The 21549-nt window shown below is 44.9% G+C and overlaps 2 protein-coding genes across 24 annotated transcripts in view; both read left to right on the top strand.

Moving 5' to 3' along the window:
* ZNF384 (zinc finger protein 384) overlaps positions 1-2553 on the top strand; it is a 27501-nt gene extending 24948 nt beyond the window's left edge. For all 18 annotated transcript variants that reach the window (XM_030471881.1, XM_030471870.1, XM_030471878.1 and 15 more), the window contains one exon: positions 1-2553. This exon is cut by the window's left edge and continues 4052 nt beyond it. The gene's annotated coding sequence lies outside the window, so the exon portion shown is untranslated.
* The window catches only part of ING4 (inhibitor of growth family member 4), a 25025-nt gene extending 3476 nt beyond the window's left edge, over positions 1-21549 (top strand). The window contains exons 1-9 of one of the 6 annotated variants that reach the window (XM_030471887.1): positions 5375-5434; positions 11211-11311; positions 17849-17920; positions 18123-18289; positions 18475-18589; positions 18907-19015; positions 19328-19475; positions 19869-19930; positions 20102-20969. In XM_030471887.1, the coding sequence (XP_030327747.1) occupies positions 11272-11311; positions 17849-17920; positions 18123-18289; positions 18475-18589; positions 18907-19015; positions 19328-19475; positions 19869-19930; positions 20102-20141 (753 nt within the window). In that variant the 5' untranslated portion in view covers positions 5375-5434; positions 11211-11271 and the 3' untranslated portion in view covers positions 20142-20969. Of the gene's footprint in view, positions 1-5067; positions 5096-5349; positions 5435-5623; positions 5891-11208; positions 11312-17848; positions 17921-18122; positions 18290-18474; positions 18590-18906; positions 19016-19327; positions 19476-19868; positions 19931-20101; positions 20970-21521 lie in introns of those variants that run through there. The other 5 variants (XM_030471888.1, XM_030471890.1, XM_030471889.1 and 2 more) reach the window with 5 other exon arrangements.

The following is a 21549-nucleotide window of genomic DNA, read 5'->3' as shown; positions in this document are numbered from 1 at the left end:
GAGTTTTTTTTCTGCCTTATTTCTTTTTCTCATGGACAACTCAGTTTACAGTTTTGCTCACCTTGGAAATCAGCGCAGGTTTATTACTGGTTGTGACTCTCTTTTACGTGTCCGTATTCCATATGAAGAGGACAAAATGCCCAGTTTCACTCAAGCTATTATGTTGTCTTGTATGCATCACCTCGAAGTCTGAAAAATTGACTTGTTTTGGGTGCAGTGTCTTGTATTAGGCAACCTACAGTTTTAAAAGTCAGAAAGGTGTTTTTGCCAACTGCTTGAATTCCATGGGGGATGGCTCCCAAGTTAAAATTCCTTGCAGTAGTTTTTCATTTTGTATGTTAAAGGTGCTTGAAATTGTCTTTCCTGGTCCTTGGTTTGATCTGTTGTTTTCTGATGGCTGCTATCCTTCCCCTTCTTGGAATCTGCTACCTAGCATAGGTATGTATTTAAGGCTGTTCAATTCCTGTGTTACCAGTTATTTCAAAGGTATTATTGCTTGTGTTTGTGTAGTTTGCTGCTGCTCCTACAGCTTTTACTTTTGCCCAGGAAGAAACTAATGATATTTTCCCCAACTAATGATACTTTCCCCAAGGGACATTCCCATTGAGTTTCAGAAATGCCAGTTTATTCCAGGCCTCTTTCTTTTTTCTCTCATCAGTGAGGCTTTCTTATTTCTCTGTTTACCCAGAGTCCTGTTGCTGGTGTAGAAACAATTGAAGATACCTTATTCTCATCCTTGTCACTTATTTCAGTTTGGATTAAGTCTTCCGCTTTGAATTTGAATTCCCAAGGCCGTTCTAACATATTCAGAGTGCTTCAGGTGGTTTAAAAAGTATAGTCTCTACCTGCGGGATGCAAGATCTAACATCTATAGAAAATTCTTCCCTGTTGAGATGATGCCTCAGGTTCCACAATCTTCAGCTGCTTGCTTTGTGCACTCAAGCCAAGCACGGTTCAATTATTTAACTCCCACTTACAAGAGTGAAAGATTCTCTAACAAGATCCTATGGTCCTTCCTCTTCAGCTCCCTGAATTCTTTGACCCTGCATTGTCTCTGTGATGCCAATCCATTTGTTTCTCTGTGTCTGTCCACGAGAAGACTTGACAATGACTCTGGAGTTCTGTATTAGGTTGCATCTTGCATCTTTGCTGGAAGGTGATAGCACTTTTTCTTCCTGTCCTTTACTGAATCCATTGTCTGTTCTTAGCTGGATTTTGCAAATTATCGTTGCTTTAAAAGGAAACATCATGTAGGCTGGAAATCATTTAGAAAAGTCACCCACAAACAGTAACTGAGTCTCAGCCGTGACTAATGATAGTATTGCTGGTCTATAATTCAGTTAAATCTTCAAGAAAGATTTAAGACTTTCATAATTTAAAGCTTTATGGTTAGTCAACCATGCCCCCTATTAGAGCATTTTTGTTGGTTATCACTGCCATTGAAACTGTCATTCTATTTTACTACTTTTTTTTTCTTTTTAATCCATAGAGTCTTGTTATGCCTTTGTTCAGTACATTAAAGACTTCTGCTATAAGAAGTCTTTCTTCTTTTGTAATGAATTACAGACCATGATCGGGTCGCTGTATTCATCTTCCCAAACAGCTTAATTAAATTGAGCTGGTTTAGGTGTCTCACAATAAGGCGTGACTCCATCATGGAGTACTTCTCTATCGCCTTTCTTTTTCCTTTGTGAATGACCAGGCTGTGTAATGCTCAGTTACAAGTCTTGCTACATTATGCCTAAACGGTTATCCTGAGCCACCAAGCTTACATTGCCATAAAAGGATATGTAGTTCTTTGAATTAGATCTTTTTTCTCTAAATTAAAGCAGCATTATGTTTCTTTTCTTAGCTGAGTGCAACCTGTATCAGTTACACTGTGATTTTGCCAAATCAGTGTTAGGTTAAATGACTTACAGCAACCTGGATGATCCCATTTACTTTTCAAATACTTTTTAAGTAAAAGTATTTGCTGGTCTTTTGGAACACGTTCAGAGCTCCAAAGTTGTTTGGAAGAGAAAGCCCATGGCTTCCATCTGCTTGCCAGATAATTCTTTTAAAGTTATTGATTGTCAGTTTCTAGCTATGCAACTTCTTGGATGTTTTATTTAATGAGTAGAACTCATTAGATCGGCAAGGTAATATTTCGTTACTTCACAGATTTGTCTACATCATCCAACTTTCTTCCCAATATAGAATATAATTATGAGATTCTGCCTGTCTTATATATTTTTATTAATTATTTTATCTTTATATCAACTAAAGGATATATATCATGTTTAGGATTTTCTTCTAATACTTCGCAGGTAATGTACCTGAAAGCTGCCCAAGTTTACTAGTGCAGTTTCAGAACATAGAATGAAATTGCTCTGTACATTTCCTTAACTACAAGATAGGTACCTGTTCAATCGTCATTTCAGGTACAACAGATTACATTTGTGTGCATGGTTTCTTGTTTCTGTATAGTAGAACACCAAAGTACTAGAGAGATGTAGTAACTTGGTCCAACAAACATTTCAATTTCATGTAGTGTCTGTGTAATGAAAAAAAAACTGCAAGAAAAGAAATCATGACACCAAAGAATAGAGTGTATGCCTAGTTTTGCTCCTGAATTAGGATACGTTTTTGGAAAGCGGACACAGCTATAATCTGGGGCCCTTGGCATCGTCTTTCATTTGTGAAGCTGATTTACCACCTTGGGGGCAAGTTCTGCAGATCAATTGTTTGATGTTTATGAGACTTAAGTGTGGGTACATCTAGTCTTTCCTGAAGAGAAAGAAATGCAGAGCAGGGACCTCTGAACTGAGAATGTTAAAGAGCGAGAAGAGCCGAATGTGTACCACTGCAGCAAAAAGGGAACCAAACAAGACTCTGAAGTTGTAGGCCTCCTGCTGCAGTGCGCATAAGGATCGCTCTCAAGTACTGGCCTTCACCTTGTGGTCCTTGGACAACATTTAAGAGGTCTGTAAGGTAACAAGGCTTAAATTTGGTATGCAGATGTTTACATTTCCAAGGGAAAATACGCAGGCATCTGTAGATGAATAAAGGTTGAGAACCACTACTCTAGACTACTTGAGTAGGCTGTTTAGCTTCCCTCTGCCCTCAGGGCAGTAGGCCCTCTGGTCAGCCAGGTCCTTCATCTAACTAGGAGGTATTGGCCCATTTAACAACAGGATGTAATTGAAGTAGCAAACTCGGGGGTAGAGGGGGTGGTGTGTGATAACCATTGCGGTTGGCATATGTGGCTTTGTTACTAAGTTGTAACAACAGTTACCTAAGTGTCAGTACATGAGGCTGGGGAGGGTAGACATAAATAGGCATGTACCTCTAGAGTGTATTCCAGTTGGGGAAGCATCTCCTTGCATATTCATCTGTGCCCATTCTAGGACTTGCACTTGCAGAGGTCTTTACTCTAAAAAGTATTACACCCCTCACCAAGTAACTACCATGGTGACACTCCATCTGGGGGTGAGGATGCTTGTGGAACTCAGAGCAATGCATTTCTCCATGAACCTGAGTGCCTCGGTTTTCTAAAGAAAGCAAAAATAGCGAACTTTTCTAAATTCAGAGCTCAGGAACTAGTTTTTGCTGGATTGGAAGAGTTTCTACTGCCGTGAGACCACACAGGTACACAAAACTGCCTCTCCCCTTTGTTTTCCTACTTCACAATGGTAGTTAAGGAAGTTAGACACATTTGTACACTTCACTAAGGTTTACCATTTAGATTCTAGGCAAGAGTCTCCTCTTTTCCCTGTCTTTTTTATCAGCACTGGCAACAAGTCCAGAGGGAGCTTGTCTTTCCATGTCAGGGCTCTAGTATTTTGACACCTCCCTAGCTTTGACTTGGAGAATAAAGTGGGATTCCCAGGTGGCCTCTTAACCAAACTGGCGATGTCTGAGAATGCCTGTTTCTTAACACAGGCTCCATTCAGCCCGGTAGCTTCAAGCAGGATGCATTTGGGGAATTGTGATTTACTGCTGTGACAGGGTATAGGGAACAATTTCTTTTCATGTAACAGCCACATCCTTCTCAATTTATACAAGTAAAAACCAAGTGAGGTTTAACAATAATGTTCTGGTAACTGAAGCCAGCTGCTTCATACAGGAACTGAGATGAGTAAGAAATGTGTTTTGAGTCATTGAAAATATGTCATATATAAATGGCTATAGGAATAGGACTGGAAAACACCGAATCTTCAGAACACAGAAGATCTCTAAATTAAGCAAATAGTTTATCAGGTAGATGGTTGATAGTTCTAAGAGCTGCGTTTAATTTTTGTAAGAGCACCTCAGTCTTGCATTGCAGGCTGCTGGAGGACTTAATCCCAGTATATCCATATAAATAAAGGCATAGTGTTTCGGAAGATCTTTGGGAGGAGAAAAACAAGGCTGGTGCTTCTGCTCATGGCTGGAATCTAGCAGCACCCAGTCCTGAGCCATGACTGTCATTACACAGCCTATTAGGAAAAAATGAAGGATGTAGGGGAGCGGGCAGGAGGAAGGTGGATGAAATGTAACATTTGCCAAACCAACCCAGTGCCTCCTAAACTGTTTGGGATGCTAAAGTAACGCTGACCTATCGAAACAATTCTGAATATTCTAGACCTAAAGGACCAAAAGAAATAAGGTAATTTTGTCTCGGTTCCTTCATAAGGTGTTACCTCACCCTCCCTCCTGAAGAGACCTGGCAGGTACCGTACCCTGCATGTGCACTCCCTAGCAAAGGGCAGGCTGGGGAACGACTCCTGAGCAGGAGGATCTCTAACCTAGGGGTGGCTCATGATGGATGGTCATGAAAGTGGGTCTGGCAAGGTGGAGAAACAGAGCACGGAGACACACGTTTTAACTTCATTGTTTCGTCAGTTTGTCAGTCGTTAAGTTTGTGCCATCGTAATTTTACAGCAAAGGGAGTCTCTGTAGCACAGCAGGAGGTTCTCATCGCTCACAAGTTACATGGTGAATGGAAAGAGAAGTGTGCCGTAACAAACTAACAGCACTTCCTCCCCAGATTAGCCGCCGGGAGTGCCCAGGAGACGCCTCCGTAACCTCCAAAAGACGAAGCCCGTTTCTTTTAGTGCGGAGATGAAGGCAGCAGGTATTTACCCGCCCGCAGCCCTGGGCCTGCTCCCCGGCCTCGCTCCGTGCCCTGCGCCCCTCCCGGAGCCCGTCACCCCCGGTGCCGTGGCGGCGGGCGGGCAGCAGACACCCGCCCGGGCGAAGGGGCGGCCCCGCCGAGCGCGACCGGCCCCGTAGGAGCCGAAATGGCGGCGGGAGAGCGCGGAAGTGCCCGGGCAGGCGGGCGGAAGCGGCGGCCGCAGCGGGGCAGCGCTCCTTCCGCAGAGCGGGGTGCGCCGGCGTCCGGCTCCCGCCGGAAGCGCCCGTGTGTGCGGGCCCAAGATGGCGGCGGGGATGTACCTGGAGCACTACCTGGATAGTAAGAGCCGCCGGGGGCGGGGCCGGGGGCCGCGGCTGGGGCCGCCCTGGCACGAACGGGCCGCGGCTCGGGGCGGGGCCCTGCGGGGGCCGAGCTCTGCCCGGGGGCTGACCGCTCCCCGGAGCGCCCGCGGCCTGCTCCGAGCCTCTCTGCCGGCAGGTAGCCCGGCCCAGCCCGCCCGGTCCTGGGGCCGTGCGGAGAGGCTCCGCCCGCCGCGTAAAGGCGACTCGGGGCCGCTTCGAAACGGCGGCGGTGGAACGGGCTGCCCCTCCGCCGTGGGGACGGGTTCGGCGGCGGCTCCGGCGGAGCCCGGCTCCGCTCACGCCAGCAGCGGGCGTTTGCTTGTCCCCGGAGCAGGGAGCCCGGCGCTGCCTCAGCCGCCGCCTCTCGGGAGCGGCAGCCCGGCTGTCAGTGGCTTTCCCGGGATATAGTGCCCGGCTGGTGAAATGAAGGCAAAGACAGCTTTCGTGTCTGTCGGGAGGTAGTTTAGCTCGCTTCCTGCGCTGTGGTTTTACACGTGCAGTCCTGTTTTGCTGGTCGAAGGAGAGCTCTGTAAACACTAACGGAGTTTGTAACGTTATTGGAGCCCTTCTTTGACATCATCCTGCTCTGAGGTGCTTACAACTTTGTCAAACTCTGTCCTCTTTGGGGATAAGACTTTTGATGCCTATTTTACCCCTGTGTTCTTAAAACAGCCGAGTGGGCTAATCACAGCAGTTGTTTTCGAAGGAATGAACAAACGGTTTAAGATGTAGTAATCTGTTCTTTGAGGAATGCTGTTTTCACATTATCCTTCTGATCTGCTGTCAGCACTAGAGGTGGGGGGATTATGTTGATGGGGTGCAGTGGTCAAAGTGTGGTAGTTCTGGTAACGTCTTTTAATTCATCATACCTGGCCAAGTTAAACCTCTTGCTGTCTATTTGTATATGATTAGAAACATTGGAGCTTGGTCATTCAGTTATTTTGCTGTATTGGGTTTCCTCCAGCACAGAGACAACATGGTGTTGATATGGAGGCGAGGGGTTTTACTCCTTGTGTCTGCAGTGCTCCTTTTGTCATTAGGAAAGGAAACCTCTGGAGAATTAAATTAAGAAAGTTCAAGAACAATAATAAATTTCAGTGAAAGCTGAAAGAAGCTGGAAGTGGCCAGGCAGCGATCTAGGAGCTGCCAAGAAGGAGGCTGCAAAAGCTAGGAAGAAGAGGTGGATGAGGAGGCAGATTGTTAAGAGAGGAGCAAGGATTGCTGTTCAAGGGTATACGTTCATCTGCTCTTCTCATTCTGTTGTGGAAGAATGCAGGTGATTGAGGCTCCTCAGCAAAGATGACCAAGATTTGGGAGGATGGGGATAAGGCAAGAGGAGAAAGATGCAGATGGACGAGGAGTAAGCATACGGGGAGGATGCAGGATTTTCCTACTGGGTTAGCACACGCATATTTGGAGTAAGAGCTGCAGTGTGACCATAAAGGACTGAAAGACTGGGGTTTGCAGATGATAGGCAGAAATGAGAAACATACAGCACTGAGTGTGGAGAGGTACCGTAGGTACCAAGTCAGAGAGAAAGGAAGTTGTAGAGGAGCTTGCTAGCTAGAGAGTGCTCCCACCAACGTCAGACACTTCTGGAGTTTGTTGTCACTCTCAGCTACAATCAGTGCCCCCCATGGAAGCTGCTCTGTTCCCCTCTAGTAGAAGCATGCAGAGAAAATGTCAAAGTTTCTCTCTCAGCTGAAATGTGCAGTCCTGCAATTGGAACTAGAGATTCTTGCCCTGTTGAAGGTGGATATTAACAAGGGGGTGTGGACTGTCATTTTAAAGGTATCTTTCTTTTTTTTAAAAAAAGAAAAAAAAGTAATGTGCACAATCTGAAAGTTTTCTTTCAGGAAAAAAAAGTTTCTTTCAGAAAAACACATCGTATGAATTGTAATACTTAGAGTCAAAGAACATCTGTCTCAGTCTTCAGGAAGTTAGTTTGCTGATAGGCTTTCCTGTCATGGTTTTGTGACTTTTGACTGTAGTTAATTGTCACAGTTCCAATACTTAGTCATTGCACCTACAGAGCCTTTTACCTGCAATGTTGGAGTGTTCCCTTATTAAAAGTTTCTTCCCTGTGTAGATTGCAGTTGATGAAATCTGAACCTTCTTTCTGGTAATTTGGGGGAAAAAGAGAAAAAACCTGTCTGTGATCGTTTTCAGGTCTCTAATAACCCATGTTGTTCTTCTCCAAGCCTGCTCTAATCTTCTGACATCCTCCTTGAAGTTCTGACTCTCTGAAAACGCATACAGTCCTTTAGTAACCACTCTTCTTCATGGTACTAACTAAAGAAGTCAGGTTATCGTTCTTCTGTTGGGTATGCCCTTATCCCTGTTGGCCATTGTATTTCAGCTGGAAGCTCAGATTCAGGTAACTATCTACCATGACACTGATCATGATACAGTCTTTCTGTTTCTTAGAAATACGGTCCAGCATCCTTCATCCATCACTTGTATTGCTTGCTCCTAAATGTATTACCCTCTGTAAGACTTGATGGAAAGTATCTGTTTGCAGTCAGGCTGTCTCTTGCTGTCCCAGTGGTCTGTTCCTTCCATTCTTGTTCTTCCAGTCTGCAACTCACTTCCAAGTGACTTAACTCTTCTTTTGTTGGATCAAGAACTGCTTCTGTGTGATTTGCATGAGTGGTGCAGCCACTGCTGATAGTTCTCTATAATGCATTCTAAAGCCTTATGTAGCCATTTGAAGTCTTTTTAATATATCTTATGTTTGTTTTCTTATTGTAGCTTGTTATGCATGATACTTTCTGATGCTACATCAAGTATTTGATGCAAGCTGTAGTCTAATGGCTTTAAAAAGTTATTTTCATTAATGAAGTGTATACTCTTACCACAAAAGGTCCAGTCAGGCAAGTTTACCACTTAATCTATATTGTCGCCCTTGTTTAATTCTTTGAAGTGATCTCAGATCAGCTCTTCCATTTCTTTTCATGCCTGCCTGACAGCATTCAGCCTCCCCCTCACTCCTTCCTTCCCTTTGTTTTTTTAACATTATTTCAGTCTTTAAAAACATTCAGTTCAGTTTTAAAGTCGTTCAGTAATGTTCAAAAAATTCCTGAAAATTGAAACAAACAAACAGACTAGAACCTTTGGTCAGCTCTTCTAAAAATGTCTAATATTTACATGTCCTTCTTGGAATGGAATTCTTTTAGTATCATAGTGCTAATGCAGACACAGTTTTCAGTTGATTTTTTTTTTCCTCCCACAGAGATTCTCTTTCATATGGTTTACTGGCTGGATCTGCTCAGGGAATGAATGAGGAGTGTGTGATGAAAGAGGGCAGTTGTTTGTAAGACCTCTTCATATCCTTGAAGAAAGGAAAGTGTATAATGAATTAAGTGAAGATTGTAGAAAGAAAAAAGGTGGCCTCATGTTTGAGGCAGTTGAATACCGCTCTGACAAAGTGAGTTTGATGGGTTTGCTTATTTGGGGGGGTCACGCTTTTTACAGGTTCTCCTTGCATGGCCTGTGCTTCCCTCAAATTACGAGTGCACATTTGTAGTCAGAGGAGCACATGTGCAGAATGCTCATAGCTGCAACTGAAGTCTGCTCTGAGCAGATAATTCTGAAAAGTCTGTGGAGCTATGGAAAAGCTGAAAAGGCTATGGAGCATTTTTAGACATTTCAAGAGGTATGTTTGTAATTAGCTGGTCTTCTCGGCTTTAATCTCTTTGCCTCAGTAAATCTCTTGACCTTCGTTTTATTGGGAAGGGAAGTAGGCTACTCCACAGCAGCTTGTGAAAAAGCATTCTAATGTCACAATAATGAGCACCTTGAAAAGCTGATTACCAAGTCAATTTTCAGCTTGGCTTTTGGGCTGTGTATGTGTGACTCTGTGTTGTGCAAAGAGAATAAAATAAAACTTTGAATCACTGCTCAGTCACTGGGGAATGAGAAACACCTTGTATGAAAATCTCATGTGGTTAGGTACTTAAAAACTAAATGTCACAGTGCACGAGCAGCCTGACAAAGCTCTGCGTGCACTCTCAGTTCATAAATTCTGAGTCCTCTCCTTTGGACATCTAAAGTTCTTTTCCAGGAGATTTTTGTGGAATAACCAAGTTAACAACAGTTCTCTTAGTAAGAGGTGTCTGGCAGCTTCTTGGGTCTGGTATTTCAGTAGCTTTCAGGTCCTTGCTGTAATTTGAAACTGGGTTTAGACCTAGGATTAAGCATGCCCTTACCTTTGCTCTAAGCTTTCAGTTACAAAGCATATGTCTGAAATGTGTTATGCTCCTAGCAGATGTTTTTGCAGCAGAAAAATATACACATTCCTTCTGTGCTGAACATCCTGATAGAGGAACTCCGTATCTTGTCCACTCTGATCACCTTCCTTCCTTCATCCCAGTGAAGCTGCCCCTTCAATGACTATACTGAGCCAAAAGATTTGGAGAAGGGGAAGAAGAGGAATGTTTCTTGTTCCCTTCTTCCCCAGTGTTTTTCTTTGAGCAAGGTTCTTTCCTCAGTTTTCTTCAGTGGCTGAAGTTAAGCATGAGAAGATTTCCATCCCTTCAAATACTGTCCTCCTCCTGGTCTCTAAACCATTTTATGCCTCCTTCTGAGGGAAGAAAGCAAGATACTGAAGTGCTTTTCCTCATGCCAAGAAAGCATTGCAGCTTTAGCAGGGGAAAAACTGTGGGTGCAAAGGAGTTAGAGACGTAGAAAGTAATGGAGGAAGAATAAGAAGGAGGGAAACAGTGGTTTGTGATGAGAAGCTTGAATGTGCGTGGAGACTCATTAGTTTGTGTTTGCTCAAACTTGAGTTACTGTGCTTTGCTCTCATACTGGGTTAGAAATACTGTCGTGGGGGCTTTGAGGGGGAGAAAGGAAGGGTGACTAATACAGATTTTCCAGATGATGAGTTTTCTTCGTGTTTGGAATTTTTGAGAGGATTGCAGAGCTTCTTTAGAACAGGCACCATTGAAGTACGCATATTAGAAAACAGTCCCAAATAGTTTTCTGTAAGTCTATGTTCATATGTGAATGTGCCACGAGTGTAGGGATTGTCTTTACAGTCGAGGGAACTGCTCTGCAGCCACAGGTATTTTCTACCCTCGGTGCTTTCTAGGTTATCCACGTAGTGGGTATTAGAATAAAGTAAGTGTACTTAGTGACAACACACAGGTTTATTTTTTATGGCCTCAGAATGAAGGCAGGTAGCTCTCCTCAACTGGCTGCTGTCTGAATTTATTACGAAGTGACCTCTCCACTCACCTACCTATGTTCTACTGCTGAGAACGTTTGCCCAGTTGCTCACATAGCTGAGGTGAATGGAAGGGATATGTTTGTGGGGTGCACTTTCTCAACCACCACCTTCCCTGCTGGTTCCAATTAACAGTGTCCACGACATATGACCTGCCTGGACTGATGAGGCTATTGCTTTATTTGCCTTGCTAAATGGGGAGCACACATTGTGCCAGTTGGGAAGTCTGTGCCAGACTGGAAGGAAGTTCAAATTTCCCTATGGCTGAACTGGTCTGGTGCTGAATAAATGTCAGCGTAAGGTGTTGGTAAGGAATGGTAACAAAACAATAAAAAGTGTTTCCATCTTCCTCCACCCCAAACCTCCGAGGAACTAGGTTCTGCCAGCATTTGGTCTAAATTGCACCTAAATGCTTGGGAGAGTTGTGAGCAGAGGGCTAGTAACCTTGGTGAGCTTGAGAAGTAGAAGAATGTCGCTGGCCTGTCTACTCAGATGGCTGCTTGATATTAATTCCATTGTCTTGGAGGCCACCAGTCAGGACCTGTTCCAGGAGCAGACACTAGGACATATCTGCCTCAGTGAAGAGGATGATGGAGACAACAGACTTAGATGAGGAGTCCTCAGCTGGTAAGTTAACATGGTTCTGTGTAGTAATTTTCTTTGGGTTTTTTTCCCTTTTTTATACTGACTAGGGAGGCATCAGGTTTCCTTCGCTCCTTCTACTTGTGTATGTCAGTAGGCACATAGTGTTGCACCAGTCCAGGGCTTGTCGATCCTAGGAAACTTCTGCCAGCATAAGCACAGAGCAACAGAAGCAGCATATGCCCTCTTGAAAGTCATCTTCTTTCTCCTACAGCTGACATGGGAATAGCCTTTCATTCCTTGATAACATTAGCTAACCAGGTAAAATAGGATTATTCTTTTGGAATAGCTACATCTGTCTGGATTTTCCTCTGGAGAGCCTCATCAAATGAGGGTATGATGTGTATTGTCATCTTAATACTCTGAGAGGGCATGGGTGTGATGTCAGAACTTGCTGTAGGCTAGCCCTTCATTCCTTCCCAGTCCTGGCTGCATTCCAAATTCCCCAGCAGTTCTTTTATCCCTCGCTTTGCCTACTGTCATTACTCTCATCCCCTCCCCAGCGTAGCATGCAGCCATACCCTCCTGTTCTTACCTCTACGGTTTCTCACGCCATACTGCAGATATGCAAATGTCTTAAGTTGTTTTAGCACAGTGAAAGATGCCTTTCACCTTCCTGAGACTTCGGATTAGCTGCATGTGTGATGCAGCATACATGATCTGTGGAAAATTACAAAAGATCTCATGCAGAGGAGAGAATTTGGTGATTCATAGGCATCATTTGTGTAAAAGCTGCTGGCACAGCCCACGCTAAGCTAATACATTTATTATTGTTAATGACCAGCTCATTTAGAATTGATTTTGTTGTTGACCAGTGTTTTTATCGGAGCTGATACAAGACAAAGCATTCTGCATTTCCTCTCTATTTCTTCACGTGCCCAACAGCAAATCTGATGTGACCATTTTGGCAAACAGCCCTGTGATCTTTTTGGTGTTGGTCCCTGCCTTTGGAGGTCTGTGACAGGCTGGGAATGCCTGGGGTGGTGCAAGTCTCATTTGACATGTCAGTCTTCCAAGCCCTCCAAGCTTCTGAAATCGAGGTTGATCTTTAACACAGCAAGAAAGATCCCTTTTGTGAGACTTAACAACATTGCCTACTGTTTTGGCTTTGGATACTGTAGCATTGAACTAATGTAATAATAAAATGACAGATGAGAAAAGGGTCCACTCTCTGGGGGAGTATTAGGTTTCTGTGGCTGGTACATTGACTGTCCTTGCTGACTCATACCTGTTTCTTTGGACAGTGCCTGAAGCAGATGCACCTCATGGGCTAGTGTACTGTGCACTGGCCCAGAACTTGGGGTATATGGCATGTCCCCAGAATTCCTGGGTGCCTGTGGCTAAATCAGTGTACCATGCACCTCAGTACCCTGCTTGTAAAAATGTGGGTAGTAATATCCCTTACAGAGGTGTTGTGAGAATAATATTATAGGTTAGGACACATATGTTGCAGTAGGGCTGAGCCATATGTGAATAGAGAGAAAGGTATATATTACTGCATAGGAAGGTAAATAATTAGCTGAGAACACAGGACTGAATAGAAACAGCAGTTTAAAAGGGTTATAGCCTCTAAAAGGAGAGATAGAGGGGCATAAAAGGCATCCTTCCCCCTAATGGGGAAAGAAGGAAGCTCCTGAAGATTGCAGTTGTCCTGCAGCCTACTTCAAATGCTACAAAATGATGAGAATGATGGAATACCAAAAAGCCTTGTGTGCTTCCAGCACAAGATCCCAGGCAATTCCCTATCTCAGGGGGCGAAGAACGTACCCTCTCATTGTGGCAGTCCCTGGCACAAGCAGGATCTTTTCTAATTGCCTTCAGCAATGGGTGTTTAAAGTGTTTGCTGAAATCTGGATTGTTGAATACAGCAACCACGGCTGTGTTTCAGAATGTATTTTCACGTTTTTTAATAAACATACATCTGAACATGGTTGGTGAACAGATGTCTCGGGAAAGGCACTGTGTGTTTGGATAGTTCTTGGTGCAATGGATCTCTTTTTAGGAATTTGGACATTATCACGGTACAAACCTACTGTCTGTCAGAGTTAACAGACGTGCTGTGCAGGGCTGAAGCACAGTGGAAGTTACCAGGTTGGGTAGGTTTGCTTTCTGTGGTGTGTGTGTCAAAGTTGACATCCGAGTTAAGGAACTCAAGTTGAAGTATCAGTTGCCTACACTTGACACCGCCCATGTGTTTCTATAAAGAAATAAAATGATAGTAATTGGAAGGGAAGGAGGGTGGTGATGGATTCTGACTTTTGGAGAGTGTATGGTTCTTAAGGGATGAGGCAGTGTGGTTATGGATGCCTGCAGAGGAATGAATGAGGGAAGGAATGTTAAGGAAAGAAAAGAATAAAATAGATGAAAGAAGAAAGGGGGTACTGAAGGGTTAAGAATTAAGGAAAGGAAAGACGAAGGTAGGTAGAGAGACTTTAGCTTGTGTCAAATTAAAACATGGTAAGAAAAGGAAGAAGTGGGAAGAACCTCAGTGAGAGACCTGCGCCGACGATTTTCAGTGGGAAGTCATGCTGTGGGAGGAATGAGTGGGGCACAGTGGGGCTGTACATGGCCGTGTGGACCTGTGCCCATGGACACAGTTGCATTGATGCCAGCCCACGCTTTGGGCCAAGCTGCTGGTCACTTTCTTCACTGCACATCTTCACCATCCTCCTCTTCCTCTCCTGCTGCCATTTTGTGTTAAGAGGCCCTTGCTTTGCTTTAATTTTCTGTGGGATTGTTGCCCGTCTGGCACAGTGTGACTGCCGCCTTCTCTAGTGATCAAGGAGGCCTCGAGGGTGGTTTTCCTTTACTGTGATCCATTTCAGAATGTGAGAATTATTCGGGTATTTTATGATAGATAGTATTTAGTCATTAAAAGTTCCGGTGCATCTTACAATAAAAAGAGCACATTAATTGTAAAAGAAGAGGAGGAAGCAAAATGACATAAGTAACAGGAATATTTTGAGGAAGATTGAGGGAAAGTTGTTGCATTGGTAGGAATGAGGAAATGGAAACTTAACTCTTAAGTTTGTTTGGGTTTTTTTAATGGGACTGTGAGGGTGGTGATGTCCAATAGCCAGCACAGCACAAGCCAAGCAATTCCAGCAAGTGTTCTGACTACTGTAATAAAACTCTGTGATGCAGAGCATCACTTCTGTGTAAGGGTATGCAAGAGCTTTTCAGTTAAGCTGCAGACAGTAGAAAACTTTCCCATAGTTAAACAAAACTACATACCATACAGATAGTTCGTTGCTCAATTAAAACTTGCTTAGCTGCAGCTTTATCTTGCTGTGCTTTTTATTCTTGCCAGACTCTCTGGATCATAATTTGTAGTGGTGCACTCGGCTTCCTCCCTCTTTCAGTTGAATAGATAAAGTGTCTTTATACCAGTTCTGATTGTAAAGTCACTGTACTGTCACTTGTTTCATTTTCTCCCAGTTTACTGATGAAGCAATTACAGAACATTGGTACAATAATAGATATGCAGGTGGAGCATTTTGCTGCAGTTTTAGGAAATCATTTTGCTGGGTTTAGCAGAGAAGGAATTCAAATGACAGGGGTTTGTCTCATCAGTCTCTGTGGAAACCTTGCCCAGCTAATGAGCCTCTGGGAGATCAGTGCTCATACATGTTTGACTGTGTCTGTGCTGAGTGTCTGTGCTGAGTGTCTGCTAGGCCAGAGCCGGAGCTGGGTGAAGCCTCTCTGGCACTGCTGAGGGCCGCTGGGAGCAGGGGGCTCTGCATGTGGGGGGTAGGTAACCAGGCAGGGGGGCACTGGCCTGGCTGAGGGGTTGGAGGCACTGGGATAGGTGGCACATGCTCTGAAGGGTAGATGACATGGGCAGAAAAGGTGAGACCAGGCACGGAGAGGCAAATGGAAGACAGAGGCTTCCCACATGAGGGCATGTGCTGGCGTTAGTGCTGGTGGCAGATTTTTACACTAACAGCTATAGAACCTAGAGCATAGAATCACAGAATGGTTAGGGTTGGAAAGGACCTTAAGATCATCCAACCCCCTGGTCTCTTTCAGATTCTGGCACAGAAGCAAACTCCTGCCTGTGTTTCTGCTGTGAAAAGATCACTGTGAAACGTGGCCATAACCTTACGTAGGGTGGTTTTGCTCAGACAATAGCATCCTACTGTTTCTTGTATAGCTCGGGTGCTCACCATCTAAAGGTTTCTAGCCCTGCTGAAGGAAAACTGACTACACCCAGTAGAATTTGTGCTTTTACTGATTTTCCTTTTTAGAAGAGAAAAATAAATTACATTAATCCTTTTCTAAAACTACAAAGTCAAGACTTTAGAAGTTGTGATCTTCCAGGATTGATAAACTCAGTGTAAATTTGACATATTGTGTACAGTGCAAGAACAGAAACTGTTTTCCTCTAGAGGATACCTCTCTTCTGCAGGGGATGCTTTGGAGAGGAATGGAAAGAGGCATGCTGCAGTATGATCCATGTTTCATTTGCTGTGTACCCTGAGAGGTTTGGAGTTAACAAGACTGGGGATTGCAGGAAGGAAAAAGGCATGGTCTTGAGATTCCCAAACTGGATTTCATCCCTGCCATAAGTTCCCTTTATAAACAATGTAAATCTTCAGCACTGTGTCCCTGTTGTCTTCTGAGAAGTGTTTTTGAGCCGTAGGGATGTGATCTGGTAGTCGGCTGCTTGCACCTTGTGTGAAGTCCATCATGCTGGACAAACATGGAAGTATCACATTTAGGGATGCACAGCCTTCAGTTTGCCACTTCCTCATTTTTGAGAATTTGATTTTGCTCTGTTAACTGCCCTTGAGTGCAGGGGCCGATGTGCCTGTGCTGTGTGATTGTGTGCTAGAGGACAGCTGCTGTCTGAGCATTGCTAACATCTTTGCATTAGAAATGGCAACAGAACTCTGTTGAAGCATTAGCTTCATTACTTATAAGGCTTCTGTATGTAACTTCTTATGTTCCATTTGTGCAAAAAAGAAGTTAAAGGACCAGCTTCTGAGCAGAGCGAGGCCCACAGTTGTTTTTACCTCATGGCTGTGTGTAGTACTTGGTACAAGCTGCCCCTTGCATACAGACCTTCCCTGCCAGCTGATTGCTTTTCAGGGCAGTGCCTCTGCTGTAGAAACACGTGGCAGTGACAGTAGAGACTGCTGCTGGGAATGATGTATTGGATGGTTTTGGTGCTGCGTAGACACACTGTTGTTTGCACTCCCTATGTATTGGAGAGTGGGTTTGGGAAGCAGACATGCTTATGTTATGTTTCTGAAGAGCCTTTTCCCCAACCTTTCTGGTTTTGGGGTTTTTTTTTTAAATTAGGTATAAAGGTGACAATAATCAAGCTTGGACTTGAGGTCAATGCAGTGACACTAGATCTTGCTTTAATTAGACAAGCATGGAAAAATGAGAATTGTTTTTGTCAGCTTTGTCAGTTGAGCATCTGGTGATGCCTAGGGCGTGAGTAGCATAGTACATTGAAAATTAACTGACTATCAACTTCACATTGCTCATTCAGAGCCCTACAAACATTTATTATTCACAAGGTATAGCATCCTTCCAGGTGTTGGACAGACCACACTGAGATTACAGTGCAGAAGGCAAAACAAGGAACGTGTGGCAGAGGGTTAAGACTGCTGTTCACCGCTCCCTGTCCTGTCTCAGACTAGTTCTTTGGCTCTGTACAAAGTGTCTCCTGTCCCCTATGTATAAAATGGATGCACTAAAATGGACTCACTTTTCAGTGAATTAGCATTCAATGAACTTTAATTTGTACATCCCTGTATAGAAATAACTAAATGGCATTATTTACCAGCTGCTGTACTATTTTTTCATTACTGAATGGAGTTCTCAGATGGATACCTTGGGCTTTTTCAGCCTGGAGAAGAGAAGGCTCTGGGGAGACCTTAGAGCAGCTCCAGTGCCTAAAGGGGCTACAAGAAACCTGGAGAGGGGCTTTGGGCAAGGGTCTGTAGGGACAGGACAAGGGGAATGGCTTTAACCTGCCAGAAGGGATATTGAGATGAGCTCTTAGGCAGAAGCTCTTCCCTGTGAGGGTGCTGAGGCGCTGGCACAGGGTGCCCAGAGAAGCTGTGGCTGCCCCATCCCTGGCAGTGTTCAAGGCCAGGTTGGACACAGGGGCTTGGAGCAACCTGCTCTAGTGGAAGGTGTCCCTGCCCGGGGCAGGGGGTTGAACTGGATGAGCTTTAAGGTCCCTTCCAACCCAAACCAATCTGGCATTCTGTGGTTCTATGTTATAATGACTGACTTTACAAATCCTGTTTTTTCTGCTTTCCTAATGTAGGCCTTTATGCATAACAGCAGTTTTCCGTTATCTAATATTTATTATAGAACTATGCTCCTGGATTAAATATATCATGTTCTTATAGTCTGTCTCCTTTAGACAGGAAAGAGTGCACCAGGAAAGAGTGTTGGGAATCACTGGAGTAGTGGATGTGGTGTTCTATCAGTTAGCTTTGTTCCTGCCTCGGCATCGTGGACTGGAACCTGACTTCTCCATGTATCCTCCTTTCCCTGCAGGTATTGAGAACCTGCCATTTGAATTGCAGAGAAACTTCCAGCTCATGCGAGACCTGGATCAGAGGACGGAAGGTGAGGCTTAGAGATGGTTTTGTTGGTGAGACCAAGTATGCAGCTTGGCCAGCTCTTCCTTCCTTTGCCTTGATCAATGGAGATCTCAGGGCAGGGGAGGAAGCCTACAGCTGCTCTGATCCTTCAGCCTCTCTTAATGGAGGGCACTGTAGTGTGTGGGTATATGTGTGTATTTATGTATTTAATGGTGAACTTGTTTCAGACCTCAAGTCGGAGATTGATAAGTTGGCCACAGAGTATATCAGCAATGCACGGACTTTGTCTTCGGAGGAAAAACTGGGGCTTCTCAAGCAAATCCAGGAGGCCTATGGGAAATGCAAGGAGTTTGGGGACGACAAGGTTCAGCTGGCTATGCAGACCTATGAGATGGTATGGAGGGAAGTGTCTAGTGCTTACCGTGTGAAAGGCTGTGCTAAAGACCCCAGTCTTGGATGGCCCTGATCTCTTTTTAGGCCCTACCCACTCTTGCTCTTTAGTGCAAGCCCCATGCCCTCTCCTGTTTGCCCTCTTGGGCTGTGTTCTGTGGTAGCTCGTGGTCACTGTCATCTTTGCAGGTCGATAAGCACATCCGGCGGCTGGACACAGACCTTGCTCGCTTCGAAGCAGACCTGAAGGAGAAGCAGATAGAGTCGAGTGACTATGACAGTTCTTCCAGCAAGGGCAAGAAGAGTGAGTACCACCACTGGGCTGCAGATTGATACAGGAGGCAGCCAAGTGACTATGGAAGTGGTGGGGATGAAGGCAGGCACTGGAGTGGTACAGATCAAAGACTGTTACGCTGGAATCTGAAGGACAGGTAAAAAGATGGTGACCTGGGCTCTTCTTGTGTGAGCATATTCAAGGCCGCTAGATAAAATTAAGATGGGGTGCATGGCCCAAAGCCAATATACGCTCTGGGAGTGTATTTTAGTGATGGAGAGGTTGTTACTATCAGGTGTCTATTTTGGTAGGGTGGCAGATGCACCACCTTTGTCTCTTCTTACCAGAGGGCCGAGCCCAAAAAGAGAAGAAAGCTGCCCGTGCTCGCTCTAAAGGGAAGAATTCTGATGAGGAAGCACCAAAAACTGCCCAAAAGAAATTGAAGCTTGTCCGCACGTAAGTGTTTTAAGAGATATGTGGGAATGAGGGGCAGCACTACAAATCAGACCAAGGAGGCCTAGCCAACCTCCCTGCAAAGGATCTGGTCCACACCCAGACTAGACAGCATGTCCGCTGTCCCTTCTTGGGAAGCAAGATGAAGGAGACCTTTTAATTCTTTTAGAGGAGTGTGGCATGAAGGGGAAAGCAGGTCACTCCAATGGAGTTGGGTGTATGTGCTGTCTCTGGCAAACAAGGGCATTGTCTTGGGAGACATGAAGGGTCTCAAAGCCAGTTATTTTGCTGACCTACTTTATTCCTGTCCTACAGTAGCACAGAGTATGGGATGCCTTCAGTCACCTTTGGAAATGTGCACCCTTCGGATGTATTGGATATGCCAGTCGACCCCAATGAGCCTACTTACTGCCTCTGCCACCAGGTCTCCTATGGGGAGATGATTGGCTGCGACAACCCAGATGTAAGAGCCTGCTCTTGGTGTAAATGGGGGAGAAGGAGGTGGAGAGGGTCTTGCACAGAAAGTCTTGTCCTTCTTGGGCAGGGCCTGATACAGCAAGCAGTGACAAGAAGAGAGCTTACCTCAGGTGGTGTGGAGGGGTGGCTTAGCAGGACTTGTTAAGTGCCTCTTCAAGTTTTCCTTGAAATGGAAAGTTGCTTTCTTGCCCCCACACTTAGAAAGGGAAAAGGGGAGTTCTCCTTGCTAACAATGTATAGGTTGGGTTTGAGTCTTCATTCCCCGATCGCTGCTAGGGATTTAGGAGTCTGTGATCAAATGGTGGGAAATTCTGGTAGCCCAGAAGCAATGATTTCAAAAGAAAATGTCTCTTTAACTGACTGCTCTCTATCCCAACAGTGTTCCATTGAATGGTTTCATTTTGCCTGTGTGGGTCTGACAACAAAACCAAGAGGAAAATGGTGAGTGAACAAGCAACCTGGAGAGCACACTGGTCTTTGGAAAGGGGAGGTCCTGGGTGGCAGAAGGGAGAGGCTTTGTCAGGGACCTTGGAAAAGGTCCTTTGGGACTGTATGTTCAAGGTTCATGTCATGCCCTAAAAGCCTAAAGGCTTTTACTTCCCTTTCTACCAGGTTCTGCCCTCGTTGTTCCCAGGAGAGGAAGAAGAAGTAAAATCCCATGAGCCGTCAGTCCTGCTGCAGGAGCTTTCTTCCCCCTGTCAGGGCCTCGTCCCAGCTCCCCCAGCCCTTGAGGCCTTGGCTGGGGGGAGTCTTGCCCTGTTTGTGGTTTGGGCCCTCCCTGGAATGGTGTGTACCCTCACGGTGGCTCCTGTGTTCTGTATCCCTGGTTGCTTCCGAGTCCCTAAGGGAGGCCCTCTCTGTGTACTATTCCAAACAGGTCTCTGAACCTCAAAGGGAATGAATGAGGGCACCAGGGTAGCCACCAGATTCCCAGGGATTCAGGTAGCCCCTGATTTTCCTTGGCTTTCCTTCAGCCTCCTCAGAGCTCATTGCCTACTCTCTGCTTAGAGAACAAGGCTATGGGATGGGGGAAGGAAAGGAGGTAAGTCTTCAGCATTTTAGGTCTTTGATTTTCCTGGATTTTTTTCAGGAGAGAGGGAGTAACCAGGCCACTTCTTAATCTAGTGGGCTGTTTGAGAGACTGAAAACCTAATGTACTCCCTATCTTTAACCATTCCACTACTGGCATTGAGCAGCTTCTTTTGTTGGGGAGAGGAGGAGGAAGAGAGAGTGTTTAGAACTAGCTTTGTCTCTCTTATTCCTGGGGTAAAACCTGCGGGTCTGGGAATCACATTGTGTGAAGAAGGAAGAATTTCTGACCACACGGGGAGAAACGGCTTGATCTAGCCTGTCTTCCAGCTCCAAAATTCTGCCTTCCTTATTGTGCAGTGGTGCTTCTCCATTCTGTTGATGATGGGAAGTTTGGGGATTCAGATCCCACTTGTATAATACGGAGTTAAATAAAGTTCATTGAAACAAATACTCTTGTTTGCCTTGCTGTCACCTCCAAAATAAACTGCAGCAATTAGTCTCGTTAGTTATTCTTTCTCTCTCAGCTCTGCTTTTATTCTAAATTATAAATGTGATACAGCTTTTTCATTTAATAATCCTGAACAGTGTTAATAAGTGACATTCTGCCTAAGTCAGGCTTGGAAATGTTCCTCATGTACTTGCAAAAGGTTACTAAGCTTTTTAGTGGCCGTGGAAAATATCTGCCCCTTCAGTCGTGCCCTCACAAGAGCGTGGACATTTATTCCCATTTCTGTTGGATTGTTTACTTCATCAGTTGTCTTCTCTTAACTGAGGAGAGGTGGAGGTTATAGAAGGCCAACCCTCACTGTGGATGTCGAGTAGTACAGCTGAGAAAAAAAGCCAGCAGGACAAACCACGCTCATCCGAGAATGTGGATAGGTTTTCCAGATATCCTGATCACTTCCACCTTGGATCACCTTGGTGCCAGAAACTCCTGCTGCTGTTACTAAGATAATGTAAGGCTCCAAAACAGTTACTGAAGATGAGTCTCTCTTTGTAGGGTCTGCAGGTGACTATGAGGAGATGAT

Source organism: Strigops habroptila, chromosome 2, assembly GCF_004027225.2.
Source record: "Strigops habroptila isolate Jane chromosome 2, bStrHab1.2.pri, whole genome shotgun sequence".
Lineage (NCBI taxonomy): Eukaryota > Metazoa > Chordata > Aves > Psittaciformes > Psittacidae > Strigops > Strigops habroptila.
This window is presented reverse-complemented; position numbering and strand designations above follow the sequence as displayed.